At 54.0% G+C, this 13,159-nt stretch overlaps 1 protein-coding gene across 4 annotated transcripts in view; it reads left to right on the plus strand.

Moving 5' to 3' along the window:
- The window catches only part of SEPTIN9 (septin 9), a 146,560-nt gene that overhangs the window by 84,051 nt on the left and 49,350 nt on the right, over window positions 1–13,159 (plus strand). For all 4 annotated transcript variants that reach the window (XM_053960150.1, XM_053960154.1, XM_053960153.1 and 1 more), the window contains one exon: window positions 3,461–4,111. In XM_053960150.1, coding sequence (XP_053816125.1) covers window positions 3,461–4,111 — 651 coding nt within the window. The remainder of the gene's footprint in view (window positions 1–3,460; window positions 4,112–13,159) is intronic.

A 13,159-nucleotide genomic window follows, 5' to 3' on the forward strand; every position in this document is an offset into this window, starting at 1 on the left:
GCCTTTTTAAACCCCTTTGTGTCTGGGCTTTGACCTTTTTCTCTTTTCTGCAACAGGGCCCAGAAGGACCTGGAAAAAAGCCATTTTTGGTTGTTGTAACTCAATCCAGCCCTTTGATAAGGACAGGGGCTGGCTGTGCTCCAGAAAGACCACATGAGTGGCATGGGGCAGGTTTACCCTGGGCTTGGGGCACTTTGTGGGGTTTAAAGTCAGAAGAAAGGGGCCATGTAGGTCAGCATTGCAATCGGGTTACTCACCATTTCTTTGGGAAGGGGCAGCAGGGCTCGGAGGAGTGGAGATGATGGATGTGGCTCATGTGAGGAACCCTTGGAGGTCAGCAGGGCTGTTTGCATCCAAAGCTCATTAGCAGGTCAGAAAGAAATCCCCAGACCACTTGGTACTGAGGGATCTCCAGGGCAACGCTCATTAAGGAAAGACACTCGTCAGCATTTCCTTTGCTGCCGGGTTCCTTGAGAGCATTTACCCCGTTCCTCAAGACACATCTCTCAGGAGGTTAGAGAGCTGCTTGTTGAAGGGAAGAGGTGGAGACTGAGCTGGCTGGAGGAGTGACAGGCAGGTTTGAAGAGCCTGATGTGGACAGAAGTGTGATTCCATCCTTCAGGGAGCTGCCAGTGCCGTGTCCTCTGCTGCTCTTGCCCACCCAGCTTTGCTCAAGGCCAGGCAAGGGCTCCCTGTTGGGTTGTCCCTTCCGCTCTCTTTGTTTCTAGGAAAATGCAAGCTGGGCTTGGCTGCTGCATTGTTTCAAATGTGGGGGTTTTGGAAAAAAAAAAAAAAAAAACAGCTAAAATGTTTGTTTCTGGATAAAGTGTGTGATGGAGAAGGGAAAATGTAGAAAATCAGTGCTGGAGGGTCAGAGCTCCAGCTTGGGGTTGGAGACCTGGAGAGTTTGAACACATTGAAAGAGCCTTCCATTGTGGGGCTTTATTTGAATTAATTATTCTGGGATGCTGAGAGCTGTGACTTGGACTCAGACCTGCAGTGCATGAGCTGTGCCAAATGCAGACTGCAGGGCAGGGACTGCTGCAGGGAGCTGTCACCCCTGTCAGCAGGTGATGGCATGGCTGAGAGAGCTCCATGGAAGCCAGAAACCAGATAAATTTGAGAAAAAGCATTTTTTTGTTTTCTTTATTGCCTCCCTCCTTTCTTCTACCAATGTCTGAATATTTCTGAGATGCAAGACAGACCATTTTGTCACGAGGTGCCCTTCGTGGGACCCTTCCTGGGTTTACAGGGGGGGTGAGTGTTGTGCTTTGGTGCTTTCCCCTCCCCACGGCCACAGAGCAGCCGTGGTGCTGTTCCCATCAGGCTGATTTGGGGTTGGATTTCTCTGTGCATCCCTCCCTGCCCACACCAGCTGGGACCCCACCCTTGGGAGCCCATCCCAGACTCCTGTTGCTTCCCAGCAGGTCCCATGCTGGGGTCTGAACCACAGCTGGGGGAATGGGTGTGTGTCCATTCATGTCTGTCTGTCCCTGAGCACAGAGGGGCTTCTGCCAGGTCACCACTACAGAACATCCTGGCGAGGCTCCTGCTCTCAGGCTCCTCAGTGCCCAGCCAGGTTGGATTTGCAGCCTGGGGCTCATATTGAGGAGTTCTGGGGCGTTCCCCCCAAAAGGGAAAGCAGCCCAAAGTCTGTATCCTCACATTTTAACCCTGGCAGTCTCCCCTTGCCGTGGCTTGTCTGACACGTGAGCCCCAGCTCTGAGGGCCCTGCTTTCTTCACCATCTCCTCTGGGTTCCCTGAGACCATGGCTGTCCCAGCCCCTGCTGCCAGGACAGAGGAGGTGACATCTGCTGCTGTCCTGCTGGCTGTTGGAGCAGAGCTGGGTGGCTGCCATGGGTACAGTCCCCCTTCCCTGTGCCACCAGCCAGACCCAGAGTGACCGGTGGCTCCTGGCCACCCAACGGATGTGTCCAAGGGATGGAGGGTCCCCACGTCCCCAGGCCCTGCCCTGAGGGGTCAGAGCAGCCTGGGACATGGATGCTTCCTGCGTGGTAGCTCCTCTCCAGCTCCACCCCAGGGCGGGGAGGACATCCTGGGATGAGGCAAGGCTGTGCTCCAGTTCTCTCCCTGGGATCCTGATTCACAGAATTCACAGAATCACTGGCTTGGAAGAGACCTTCAACATCACCGAGTCCAACCCAGCCCCAGCACCTCAACTCAACCCTGGCACCCAGTGCCACATCCAGTCTGTGTTAAACACACCCAGGGATGGTGACTGCACCACCTCCCCGGGCAGCCATTCCAGAACTTTATCACCTTTCTGTAAAAAACTTTTTCCTAATATCCAACCTGTATTTCCCTTGGTGCAGCTCGAGGCTGTGTGCTCTGGTTCTGTCAGTTCCTGGAGAAAGAGCCCAACCCCACCTGGCCACAGCCACCTTTCAGACAGTTGTAGAGAGTGATAAGGTCACCCCTGAGTCTCCTTTTCTCCAGGCTGAACACCCCCAGCTCCCTCAGTTGTTCCTCACAGGGCTTGTGCTCCAAGCCCCTCACCAGCCTGATGTCCTGTGGGATGTCAAGCTCAGGTTTTTAAAGGCTAAATCTCCCTGCTACTATTCTGTTGATGTAAAGGATGGGTGGACTCATTGCTATGTTTGTGTTGGCCATTAGCAGTGTGGCTGTCACCACACCAGCTCAGCCTTGCCTTGTGGAGGCTCCCTTGGGATCCCAAGGCTGTGCCTTATCCTGCCCTGACCCTGTGCCTGCCTGGGGGTTCATGGGGGGATCAGAGGGTTTTTACAGCCCGTGGCCTTTTGATGGGATCCAGCAGTGGTTCCCTTCCTGTGGAGTTGTTCAGCCTTTTTTTCCTACCTGGCTGGGTCCTGTAAGGAGCAGGAATCAGTTGTCCCTTTCCTTGTATGGGCGTCTCAAGTCCATGTGCTCAAAACACTTCAGTCTTTGGTTCATGTGGTCTCTAGGTTTGTTTTTAAGGATATGAGCTTCTGTGGCTGCCACCTTTGGTTTCTTGCTGCATTTGTATGGATTTGGTGCTCTCCTGGGATTGTTTTCCTGTTCCAAACTTGGATTTTGCTGGCAGTGCTCACAGGAAAGCCTGTGTTTATCTGTGCATTGGATGTGAGAGGGAGAGCGAGGTGTTGGAAGCTGGATCTCTGTCCCCCCCCAAACCCAGTGCCCCACTCTGCTCTGCCATACCATGGTGGGACCCTCTGCTCCCCTCTGAGTGTGGGATGGAGGCAGTGTGGGGATGCTTTCTGCTCTGAGGCTGAATTTCCTGGCCCTGATTTGTTTTATTACTGGGTTTTTAACTTGTCTGAAGAGGCAGGGCCTTTAATCCCCGGCTGCTTAAATGGATTGTGAGTCCTGGGATGAAGGAGCAGAAATGGAGTTAGGAGCCTCGTGCAGTGTCTGTAAGCACCTCTGGAGACACTCAGGTGGATGGTAACTAAATCCTGAACTACTTTTCATGTTTTTCAGCTCTGAAAAGATCCTTTGAGGTCGAGGAGGTAGATCAGTCTTCAAATTCCTCCACCCCACAAAGACGGGCCCCCAACACCCTCCTCAGGTCCACCGTGTCCAGCTCCACGCAGAAGTTCCAGGAACTCGGCGCCAGGAATTCGGAGCCATCCACCCGCCATGCGGAGCCCACAGTCCAAAGATCCCCTAAGCCCCCTCTGAGGAGAGTGGAGCTCTCTGGACCCAAACTGCCCGAGCCGGTGTCCAGAAGAACAGAAATCTCCATTGACATCTCATCCAAGCAGGTGGAGAACTCCACCTCGGGCTTGTCGCGGTTCGGCCTCAAACGAGCCGATGTGGGGCACAAACCCCCCGAGCCCACGGCCAGGAGGACTGAGATCACCCTGGGCAAGCCCCAGGAGCCGGGGCTGCGGCGGGCGGAGGCGCCGGCCTCCAAGATCCCCGAGCTGCCGCAGCGCCGCGCCGAGCCCGCCGGCACCGCCGCGCCCGACGCCGCGCCCCGCCGCCTGGACATCCAGGTGGCCAAAGCCGCCGAGAGCCCGGCCACGCGGCCAGCAGAGAGCTCAGAGCCTGCCCTGCCCGCCCAGCCCCACCTGGCAGAGCCAAAGGTGCAGGCGGTGCCCACGGAGAGCCCGCCGAAGAGAGAGGAAGGTGAGTCCAGCCCTGGGTGGGGTGGTGCTGCCGCAGGCGGCACACAGGAGGTGCCAGGAGCTGCTCTTTCAGCTCCTCTGGTGATGCTGCTCTGGGATCTGTGCTCAGATGTGTCTGCACACAGAGCTGTTAGCCTTGGGCTTATCCTGCCTGAAAGCTGTCGAGTTCAATAAGAAATTCTGTCGAGTTCAATAAGAAATTCTGTCGAGTCTAGAAGGAAAGAGAAAAGGAACTGCCTGTGCTGGCAGAGCAGGTCTGAGCAGTGGTGTGGTGCCAGTGTGGCAGGAGCTGGTTCATGCCTGTGAGGAGAGGAGCAGGGAATCATTGTGGGAGCAGCAGGGCTTCATCCAGAGACATCCACCTGCCCTGTGCAACAGAGATCTCATGGGATCCTCAGCTGGATGAGGGACAGGTGAATCCTCAGGAAAAGCCACATCAAATCTGTCATGGGTGATCCTGCCACATCCTCCTTTCCACTGTGCCTCCCAAAGTTCTGGGAAATGCCAGCTCTGCCAGCTCAGGCCCTGTGTGCAGACCCACAGGGCCCTGGAAAGGCTCTGAGGTGTGGGAGCGGTGCTGGCTCTGGAAGTGGTGTTGGGATATTGTTGTTTGGTGGTGTTGTTTATGGCTGTGGGGCAGGAACCGCCTCTTCATTAGCAGAAGTCCGGGTTTTTGACCTTGGAGACAAAGTCTAATAACATCATGGACCAGAGCCACTATTAAACTAGAGACCTGGGTTATATTAGCTCTATCTTGTTTTCAATTAATTCCATATTAAAGCCAGCTTGCCAGCTGTCATTTATTCTCCATAAGGTTTTGGAGATTTTCCTTTCAGACCTGTTAATTACTTTTCCATTCTCCATTGCCCATGAGCTCTCTCCTGTGAGCGATCCCGTGGTCAGGGGGAGGGCACATCCTCCCTCCCCACCCTGTGCCTCTCCCTGGAAGCTGTGGGATGGGCTGGGGTGGCTGAGCCAGGACCTGGGAGGTCCATGCCTGGCCCTGGAGCTGGACCAGGGGTTCCATCCCCTCTCCTGGGTGCAGCCCTGTGGTCACACTGACGTGCAGAGAGGCCGGGCTGTGGTGTGTGCTGGTGGAAAACCAAGTCAGGAGTCAGCAGGGGAGCTGATGTCAAACCTGCAGGACTCAAGGGGGTTTTTTCTTTTTCTTTTTTCTTTTCTTTTTTCTTACTGTGTGTGGTGTAGGCATGGCTTTTCTGAGCTGGGTTTTTTTTACAGGTTGGGCCATCTCCAGCTGGGCACAGCTGATCTCCGAGCCCCGGCCCAAGGACAGGGATTTTGTGACCCCCTCTCTGTCCCCAGCTGCTGTGTGTGGTGCCCAGGAGGCCCATCCTGCCCCGTGGGTTGGGTGCTCAGCCTCGTCCTGCTGGGTCTGGGCTGCTCTGAGTGCCCCAAGCCCTGAACCCCACGGGTGGTTGGCACTTTAAGAGCAGCAGGCTGGCTGAGCTGCTGAATGCTCCAGCTGCCCAGGGCGGGGAGAGACGGGGGACAGCTGCTGGGACCAGTGTCACCCTGAGCCCAGCTGTCTGGAGTCTGCCTTGCAGCACGAGCCAGCCTGGCTCTGGTACAAAAGGGGCTTTCAGTCCAAATGTCTCCAAAAATCATCTCAGAATGGTTTGGCTTGGAAGGGACCCTAAAGATCACCGAGGTCCAATCCCACTGCCACAAAGACGAGTTGGAGGGGTCATGAGAGCTCTGTCTCCTTTTCCCTGTGTGTCAACACAAGGGGACAGCCCAGGGTCACTGCCAGAGCACGTCCCCTTCCTGACCATCTCCTCCTCCATTGCCATGCCTTGAGGTTGCCCCTGGTTAACTTTCACACTATTTTGGGACCCCATTTTGGGGTGCTCCTCCCCTTGGTCCACAACACCCAGCCTAAGGTGATGCTGGGCAGGTACATGGCCTCTCTCCTTGTTGCTGGTGCAAGGACACAGAGAGATTTGGGGGGGCTGCACAGGGACCCTCAGGATGTCCCACAGATGGGTGCAGGCACGTTACCAATCCTCATCGGCTCCACTGCAGCTTTGGCCCCACCACAACCCCCCAAATGGAAACGCTGCCCCTCTGATGTCTGCAGCAGGGACTCGCGTGGCAGCTCCTGCTCCAGGGTTTGGGTCACCAGGAGGTGCTCCTGGAGCACTGGACAGCCCTGGATCCCGTGGCTGGTGGCTCTCCAGCACAAACAGCTGAGCAGGGGATGCAGGCAGCTGCCCTCACTCCTGTGCTGGGACCTGCCTTCCCCAGCTGTCAGGCTCAGCTGCCTTGCCCTGCTGCTGAAGGTGTGCAGGAGAGCGTGCTGTGCAGGAAGAGGCCGGTCAGAGGAGAATAACAGTCACAGGGAGCCTGGCAGCTCAGAGCAAAGCACAGAGGAAAGGAGGAATTTCAGTGCTGAGCTTCACCAGGGCAGCGTGGCTGGCGGTGTGGGATGAGCCCGCTCCAGAGCTGGGCTTCCCGAGGTGGGAGAAGAGCACGAGGTGTTTAATGGGGCAAGAAATATTCCTTCCCATCCATGTTCTCCCTCCTGAGTCTTTGTGCTCTCCTGCACTCCCTGGGGAGCATTTGCTTCGTTTGTGCTGGTGTAACATTGAATTGGGCCATTAGTGACAGGGAGATGGGACATCCCTGTGGGATGGGCCACTACAAAGGTGGGCTTTGTGTCTCCAAAATCTCCAGTGGAGATGTCAATGGAGGTTTTGTGTGGCTGGGCTCCCCAGCTGGGACAAGGAGATGTGATAGGATGAGCAGGTGGTGGGGATTGCTGTAGTTGGAGCTGCCAGAGCAATGTGAGCTGGGCTGTGCAGTGGGGGCAGAAAGAGGCACAAGCAATTAAAAATAGCCATAAAAACAAGGTGATGGGAAGGGCTGTGGGAGGCTGTCCTTGCTGTGCAGGACTTACCAAATGTGAATATCCAAATCTGAGCTCCTGTGGGAGGGGGTGACCTCTCCCAGACTCCTGCTGTTCACTCCCAGTCCCAGGGCACTGGGCTGGAGCTGGCAGAGGAGGATGTTCCTGCCCTGTGCTGGCAGAGCAGGTCTGAGCAGTGGTGTGGTGCCAGTGTGGCAGGAGCTGGTTCATGCCTGTGAGGAGAGGAGCAGGGAGTCATTGTGGGAGCAGCAGGGCTTCATCCAGAGACATCCACCTGCCCTGTGCAACAGAGAGATCTCATGGGATCCTCAGCTGGATGAGGGACAAGCGAATCCTCAGGAAAAGCCACATCAAATCTGTCATGGGTGGTCCTGCCACAGCATCCCCTTGCACTGTGCCTCCCATCTCTGGCATTGTGTTGGTGTGGTGGAACATCTTGGCCTTCTCTTGTTCCTTGCAACGTGTGGTGGTCGGGCTTGGAGAGGGGGGAAGGCAGAAAAATTAATGCTTTCCATTTTGGTTTAATAGTCTGTTTCTACTTCCCCCAGTCTAAAGCTGTTTGTGTTGATGGCCCAGTGCTGGGTGAAGGCTCAGCTCTGGGATCTCAGGTGGAGGATTGGGAGCACTCCCAGATGAGAGGTGAAAGCTGGTGTGATCTGATGCTCCTGTCTGTCTCCTCACAAGCTGCTGAGGTTGCCCAGGCCCTGGGACAGCACTCAGCCAGCAAGGCAGGCTCTGTCCCACCACTGCTCCTGCCCCATGGGCCTTCATGGCAAGGATGCTCTGGAGCATGTTTAGATAAACCAAGGCCGATAAAAACACCTAAAACAGGGATGTGACCTCCCTCTGTGTCCCAACGTGGGTCTATGTAAAACAGTCTGGACCATCTCTGAGCTTTCATCTCTGTCAGAGTCTTTGTCCCCTGGCCCCTTTGGTGACAGCCACACAGGGTGCCAGGTGTCTCTTAAAGCTCAGCAGGGTCCCCCCATCTATTTTGCTGCACAACAAGCAGGGCAGCATCAGGAGTGCAAAGCAATTCTTTTTTTTTTTTCCAGCTAGAACCCTAATGGGAAGACTTTTCTTTAGAACTCCCACATAGTTGGTTTAAAATTTAAACAATTAAACAATGCTTAAAAATAGAAAGAAGCAAACCCTAAGATCCACTGAAATCCTTGTGACAGCAAGGACCTGTTGCTGTGTGCTGGGGGCTGCAGTTTCAAGCCCCTGTACTGCCATGGACACCCATGAAGTGAGAAGTGAGGCCACACAAGCCTTGGGGTGACTTTTCTTCTATCCTGTGCTGCTGGGGTGACACCAAGTGTGGGGCTGCAGGGGTTATAGGGATTTGGACAGCTGTTAACACAGCGAGGCTCCCTGGGATGGAGAGCCCAGGGCTGAGTGGAGATGCAGTGAATCACCGTTTCCAGCTCTGTAACTGTACAAAGAGATTAAAGCTGTAGGGAAATGTTTCCTCCAAAACCAGCTGACAGATTCAGGCTAGGTTATGGGCAATATTTTTCTTTTTTTTAATTATTATTATTATTTTTAATGGGAAAATTCCTACAGCACAGGATTCCAAATGGAGGGGCTGAGTGGGAAACGCTGAGTCTCGGTTTGTGAACGCAGGTGCCAAAAATGAGATCATCTGGAAAAATCTAGACCTGCAGGCCTAGTGACATGGAAGGAAGAGTGGGAGCATGTGTGGGGGAGAGGAATGTGTCCCATCATGGAGACACTGCCTGATCCAGGACACCACGTGCACGGGGAGGGCACTGCCTGCTCCCCCTCCCTGCGTGTGCCTGTCCCTGGCTGTGCAGGGGGCAGCCAGTGCCCCTCGGGCTGTTTTGGGGCTGTGCTTTGGGGCTGTGCTTTGGGGCTGTGTTTTGGGGCTGTGTTTGGGGCTGTGTTTGGGGCTGTGTATTTGGGGCAGTGTTTGGGGCTGTGTTCTGGGGCTGTGTATTTGGCTGTGTATTTGAGGCTGTCTTTAGGGCTGTGTATTTAGGGCTGTGTTTTGGGGCTGTGTTTTGGGGCTGTGTTTGGGGCTGTGTTTGGGGCTGTGTATTTGGCTGTGCTTTGGGCTGTGTTTTGGGCTGTGTATTTGGAGCTGTGTTCTGGGCTGTGTTTTGGGGCTGTGTATTTGGGACTGTGTTCTGGGCTGTGTTTTGGGGCTGTGTTTTGGGTCAGTGTTTTGGGCTGTGTTTTAGGGCTGTGCTTTAGGGCTGTGCTTTGGGGCTGTGTATTTGGGGCTGTGTTCAGGGCTGTGTTTTGGGGCTGTGTATTTGGGGCTGTGTTCAGGGCTGTGTTTTGGGGCTGTGTATTTGGGGCTGTGTTCAGGGCTGTGTTTTGGGGCTGTGTATTTGGGGCTGTGTTCAGGGCTGTGTTTTGGGGCTGTGTATTTGGGGCTGTGTTCAGGGCTGTGTTTTGGGGCTGTGTATTTGGGGCTGTGTTCAGGGCTGTGTTTTGGGGCTGTGTATTTGGGGCTGTGTTCAGGGCTGTGCTTTGGGGCTGTGTATTTGGGGCTGTGTTCAGGGCTGTGTTTTGGGGCTGTGTATTTGGGGCTGTGTTCAGGGCTGTGTTTTGGGGCTGTGTATTTGGGGCTGTGTTCAGGGCTGTGCTTTGGGGCTGTGTATTTGGGGCTGTGCTTTAGGGCTGTGTTTTGGGGCTGTGTATTTGGGGCTGTGCTTTAGGGCTGTGTTTTGGAGCTGTGTATTTGGGGCTGTGCTCTGGGGTGTGTTTTGGGGCTGTGCTTTGGGCTCTTCTTTGGACTGTAACGTGGGCACTGGGGATGCCAGCAGGAGGCTGGGTGATGTGGCTGTGCTGGTGCTGCACGTCCCTGTCCCCAGGAATGCTGTCCCCAGGCTCGCTGTGTTGTGTTCATCCCTGGTCACGCTGGCACACTCGTGTCCCTTCTTTGCGTGGGCACACTTTGTGTGGATGCTGTCCCACGTGGAAGCTCCAGCTGGGCAGGATGCACCCCAGGAAATGAGGCTGTGCACTGCGGCCAGCCAGACCCAGGAGGATTTGTTTGCTGGAAGTCCCTGAGGGCCTGTAGGAAAAGCAGTGACATCCCCAGTGGAGCCACATTATGCACAGGGACAGTTTCCCATAGGAAACTGTTCCCAGTTTCCCTTTGCACCATTCCCACTTCCTTTCCCTGGTATCTGAGACCAGGAGAGGGCGAAGCTGGGGATGCTGCATCCATCAGAAGGATGTGGAGCTGCTGGAGCGAGTCCAGAGGAGGCCACAGAAATGCTCTGAGGGCTGGAGCCAGGCTGGGAGTGCTGGGGGTGTTAACAGAAGAAAAGGCTCCAGGGAGAGCTCAGAGCCCTTTCCAGGGGCTAAAAGAGCTCCAGGAGAACTGGAGAGGGAATTTGGACAAGGGGCCTGCAGTGGCGCAAGGAATGGCTCCCACTGACACAGGGCAGGGCTAGATGAGATTTGGTATTAAATTCTTCCCTGTGAGGGTGGTGAGGCCCTGGCACAGGGTGCCCAGAGAAGCTGTGGCTACCCCTGGATCCCTGGAAGTGTCCAAGGCCAGGCTGGATCGGGTTTGGAGCACCCTGGGATAGTGGGAGGTGTCCCTGCCCATGGCAGGGGTGGCACTGGGTGGTCTCTAAGGTCCCTTCCCACCCAAACCAGTCTGAGATTCCATGCTGAGCTGCAGAGTGACCCTGGCCCTGGCCTTAATACCTGGCAGGTCTCTTCCATGGCTGCCTTGGGTCTGGGCAAGGCTGTGCATCCATCCAGGTCGTCTTCTCAGCTCCTGAACCTTGCAGGAGGGATCCTGGGCTCAGTGTGTGTCTGTGGAGGGCAGAGGTGCAGGCTGCAGGGGGACTGACTGCAGGGTCACCTGGCTGTGGCTCAGGGCTCTGTGCTCCAGCTGGGTGTGAGCCCAGGAACCCTCAGGAACCTCTGACTCCCCTCTGTGATCAAACTGGGGCAGCCCCTGGACAGAGGTGCCTTTGCTGGCTGAGAAAGGGGCGAGTGCTCCTGCCTGCTGTGGGATTTGTGTTCATCCAAGTGGTGCTGAAAGGCACCAGGAGACACAGCCCTGGCTGAGGGGGGCATGTAGGAACCGAGAGTTTCTCTGTTTATCCTGTGGTATTTGCATGTCTGGAGCCCATGGCAGTCGTGCTGGGGAACATGCTCCCCACCCATCAGCTCCTTTGGATCCTCCAGCTTTCTCACATTTAGGTTAATCATCCTCCAGGCTGATAAGGCAAATAAAATCCGTTATCTTGACCAAGATAAAACAAGGAGTTTGCTTTGATCTCCTGCAGTAAGGCCTGGCTGCTTGTTTTGTGACTTCTCTGCTGTCTGCTGGGGGAGGGAAGCGATGGCAGTGGTGATGAACCTTCTGTAATTAAGGAATCGTTCTATTTTAACCTATTTCTAAACTGCTGTCCCTGCCTGAGATGTTTCTGTTGGCCAGTGGTTGAAGGGACACCAGAGGCTGGGTGCAGTGCCAGCTCCATAAACTCTGTCAGAGGACTGAATTGAGATTATAGAGAGACAACTCTGTTTTGACAAGATCAAACGATCTGTTGTGAGCAAAAAAGATAAGATGACAGCAAGCCATTTGTGTTCTTTACACTCCTCCAGCAAACAAACAGACACAGAGACCCTTCTACAGTGTCCAAAATGCCTTGGTGAAGCTGAAGTGAATGTGGCTATAAATGGAAAAAGCAGCTGGTCTTGGATTACAGCCTGTGCTCAGACTTCTTTGGGCCCAGTTTTTCTTACATCTGTTAGAGGTTTTAAAGGAGGGATGTGGGGAGAGAGCTGCTTTGCTTTGAGTTGGTTAAATTTGGGTCACTCATCTCATTGATCTTCTGAACTGGTCTCTGCACAGAAGTTCCCAGGGTTTCTGTAGGGTCACATGCATCACTACTTCACCCTCTTGAATCATTTTGGTTTATCCAGGCATGCTGGGAGACAAAGCTGGACCCAAGGGTCTGCTCTAAAATAAATATAAATAAATATATATATAAATAAATAAAAATATAAGTAGAAATAATAAAACAACAAAACTTTGCAGATGTTTATGCATTTATAAAAAGCAAATAATTTTAACAAACCATCTAAGGTTGCTGTGCCAGCCCAGGAGTGACAGGGTGGGCATTTGGGGTTGCTGGACTTGTAGCAGCTGCAGTTTGTTCTGTGGGGAAGCTGTAGGCTGGTTTTTGCATGGCAAAGGCCATTTGTCCAGCAGGAATGAAGGATGGCTGAAATTAAGCATTTTTCAACACCTTGAAGTTCAGAGGTTGATGATGCTCTGGCACATATGAACATAACCTTGGATTTATGTTTAGCTTTTCAAGCCTTGAGAAGATGTTCAGGGTTGTTTTGTGTCAGGTGGTTTTACCAGGACTTCTCCTGTATTATTCCTAGAGGAAAGGAGGTGAAAAGGGATTTTCAGCAGCACAGAACTGGGTAGTGCATTAATCCCTTGTTATCATGAGTGCCTGACAGCCCCCCAGCCAACCTTGGTTGTTCTGTTGCTGTGGATGATCACTGGCTGAAATGTGTGTGTCAAGCTTTTCTTTGATGCTTATCCATAATACTTGAACTTTTCATGGTGGCTCTGCCTTCCCCCCTTTCCTCCTCTCCTGCTGCACACGGAGTGGGACAGACATTCCTCCCCTCTTTCAAAGAAAAGCTCAGCTGGTGGAGATCTCAGAGTAAGAAGATTAGATGGGAATCCAAAAGGATGTGGTACCTAGGAGGGGAGGGCAGTGGTAAAAGTTAATGATGTGTGAGCTCCTGAAAGGAGCTTCCTCAGCCCCAGCTGGGTGGGAACTCACAACTCTTGAATTGTAGGGCTTTGCTTTCAACTCCAGCTCAAATGCACCTGGGGCGTGTTTCATGTGGGCTCGGTAGATCTGGAGGGACATCACAGGAGCTGCCCTGCCCAGCTGGGGCTGGAGCCCCTGCCTGTGATTGCTTCCCCTGCATGTTATGACTCTGGATGGGGAAGTTTGCTCACTCTGCAGGGCATTTGCTCTGATCTGGGAGCTTGTGCTGTTCTCTGCTGATGCCCTGAGGAGTTGGTGTGCTCTGGACCCTTGTCTCAAGCTCTGGCACATGGAGGCATGGGATGAGTCCCTGGTTTCAGTCTCTGAAGCTGGAAATGTGCAGGCTGATGCTCTTATCTCACATGGG

This window comes from Vidua chalybeata, chromosome 19, assembly GCF_026979565.1.
Source record: "Vidua chalybeata isolate OUT-0048 chromosome 19, bVidCha1 merged haplotype, whole genome shotgun sequence".
Classification (NCBI taxonomy): domain Eukaryota; kingdom Metazoa; phylum Chordata; class Aves; order Passeriformes; family Viduidae; genus Vidua; species Vidua chalybeata.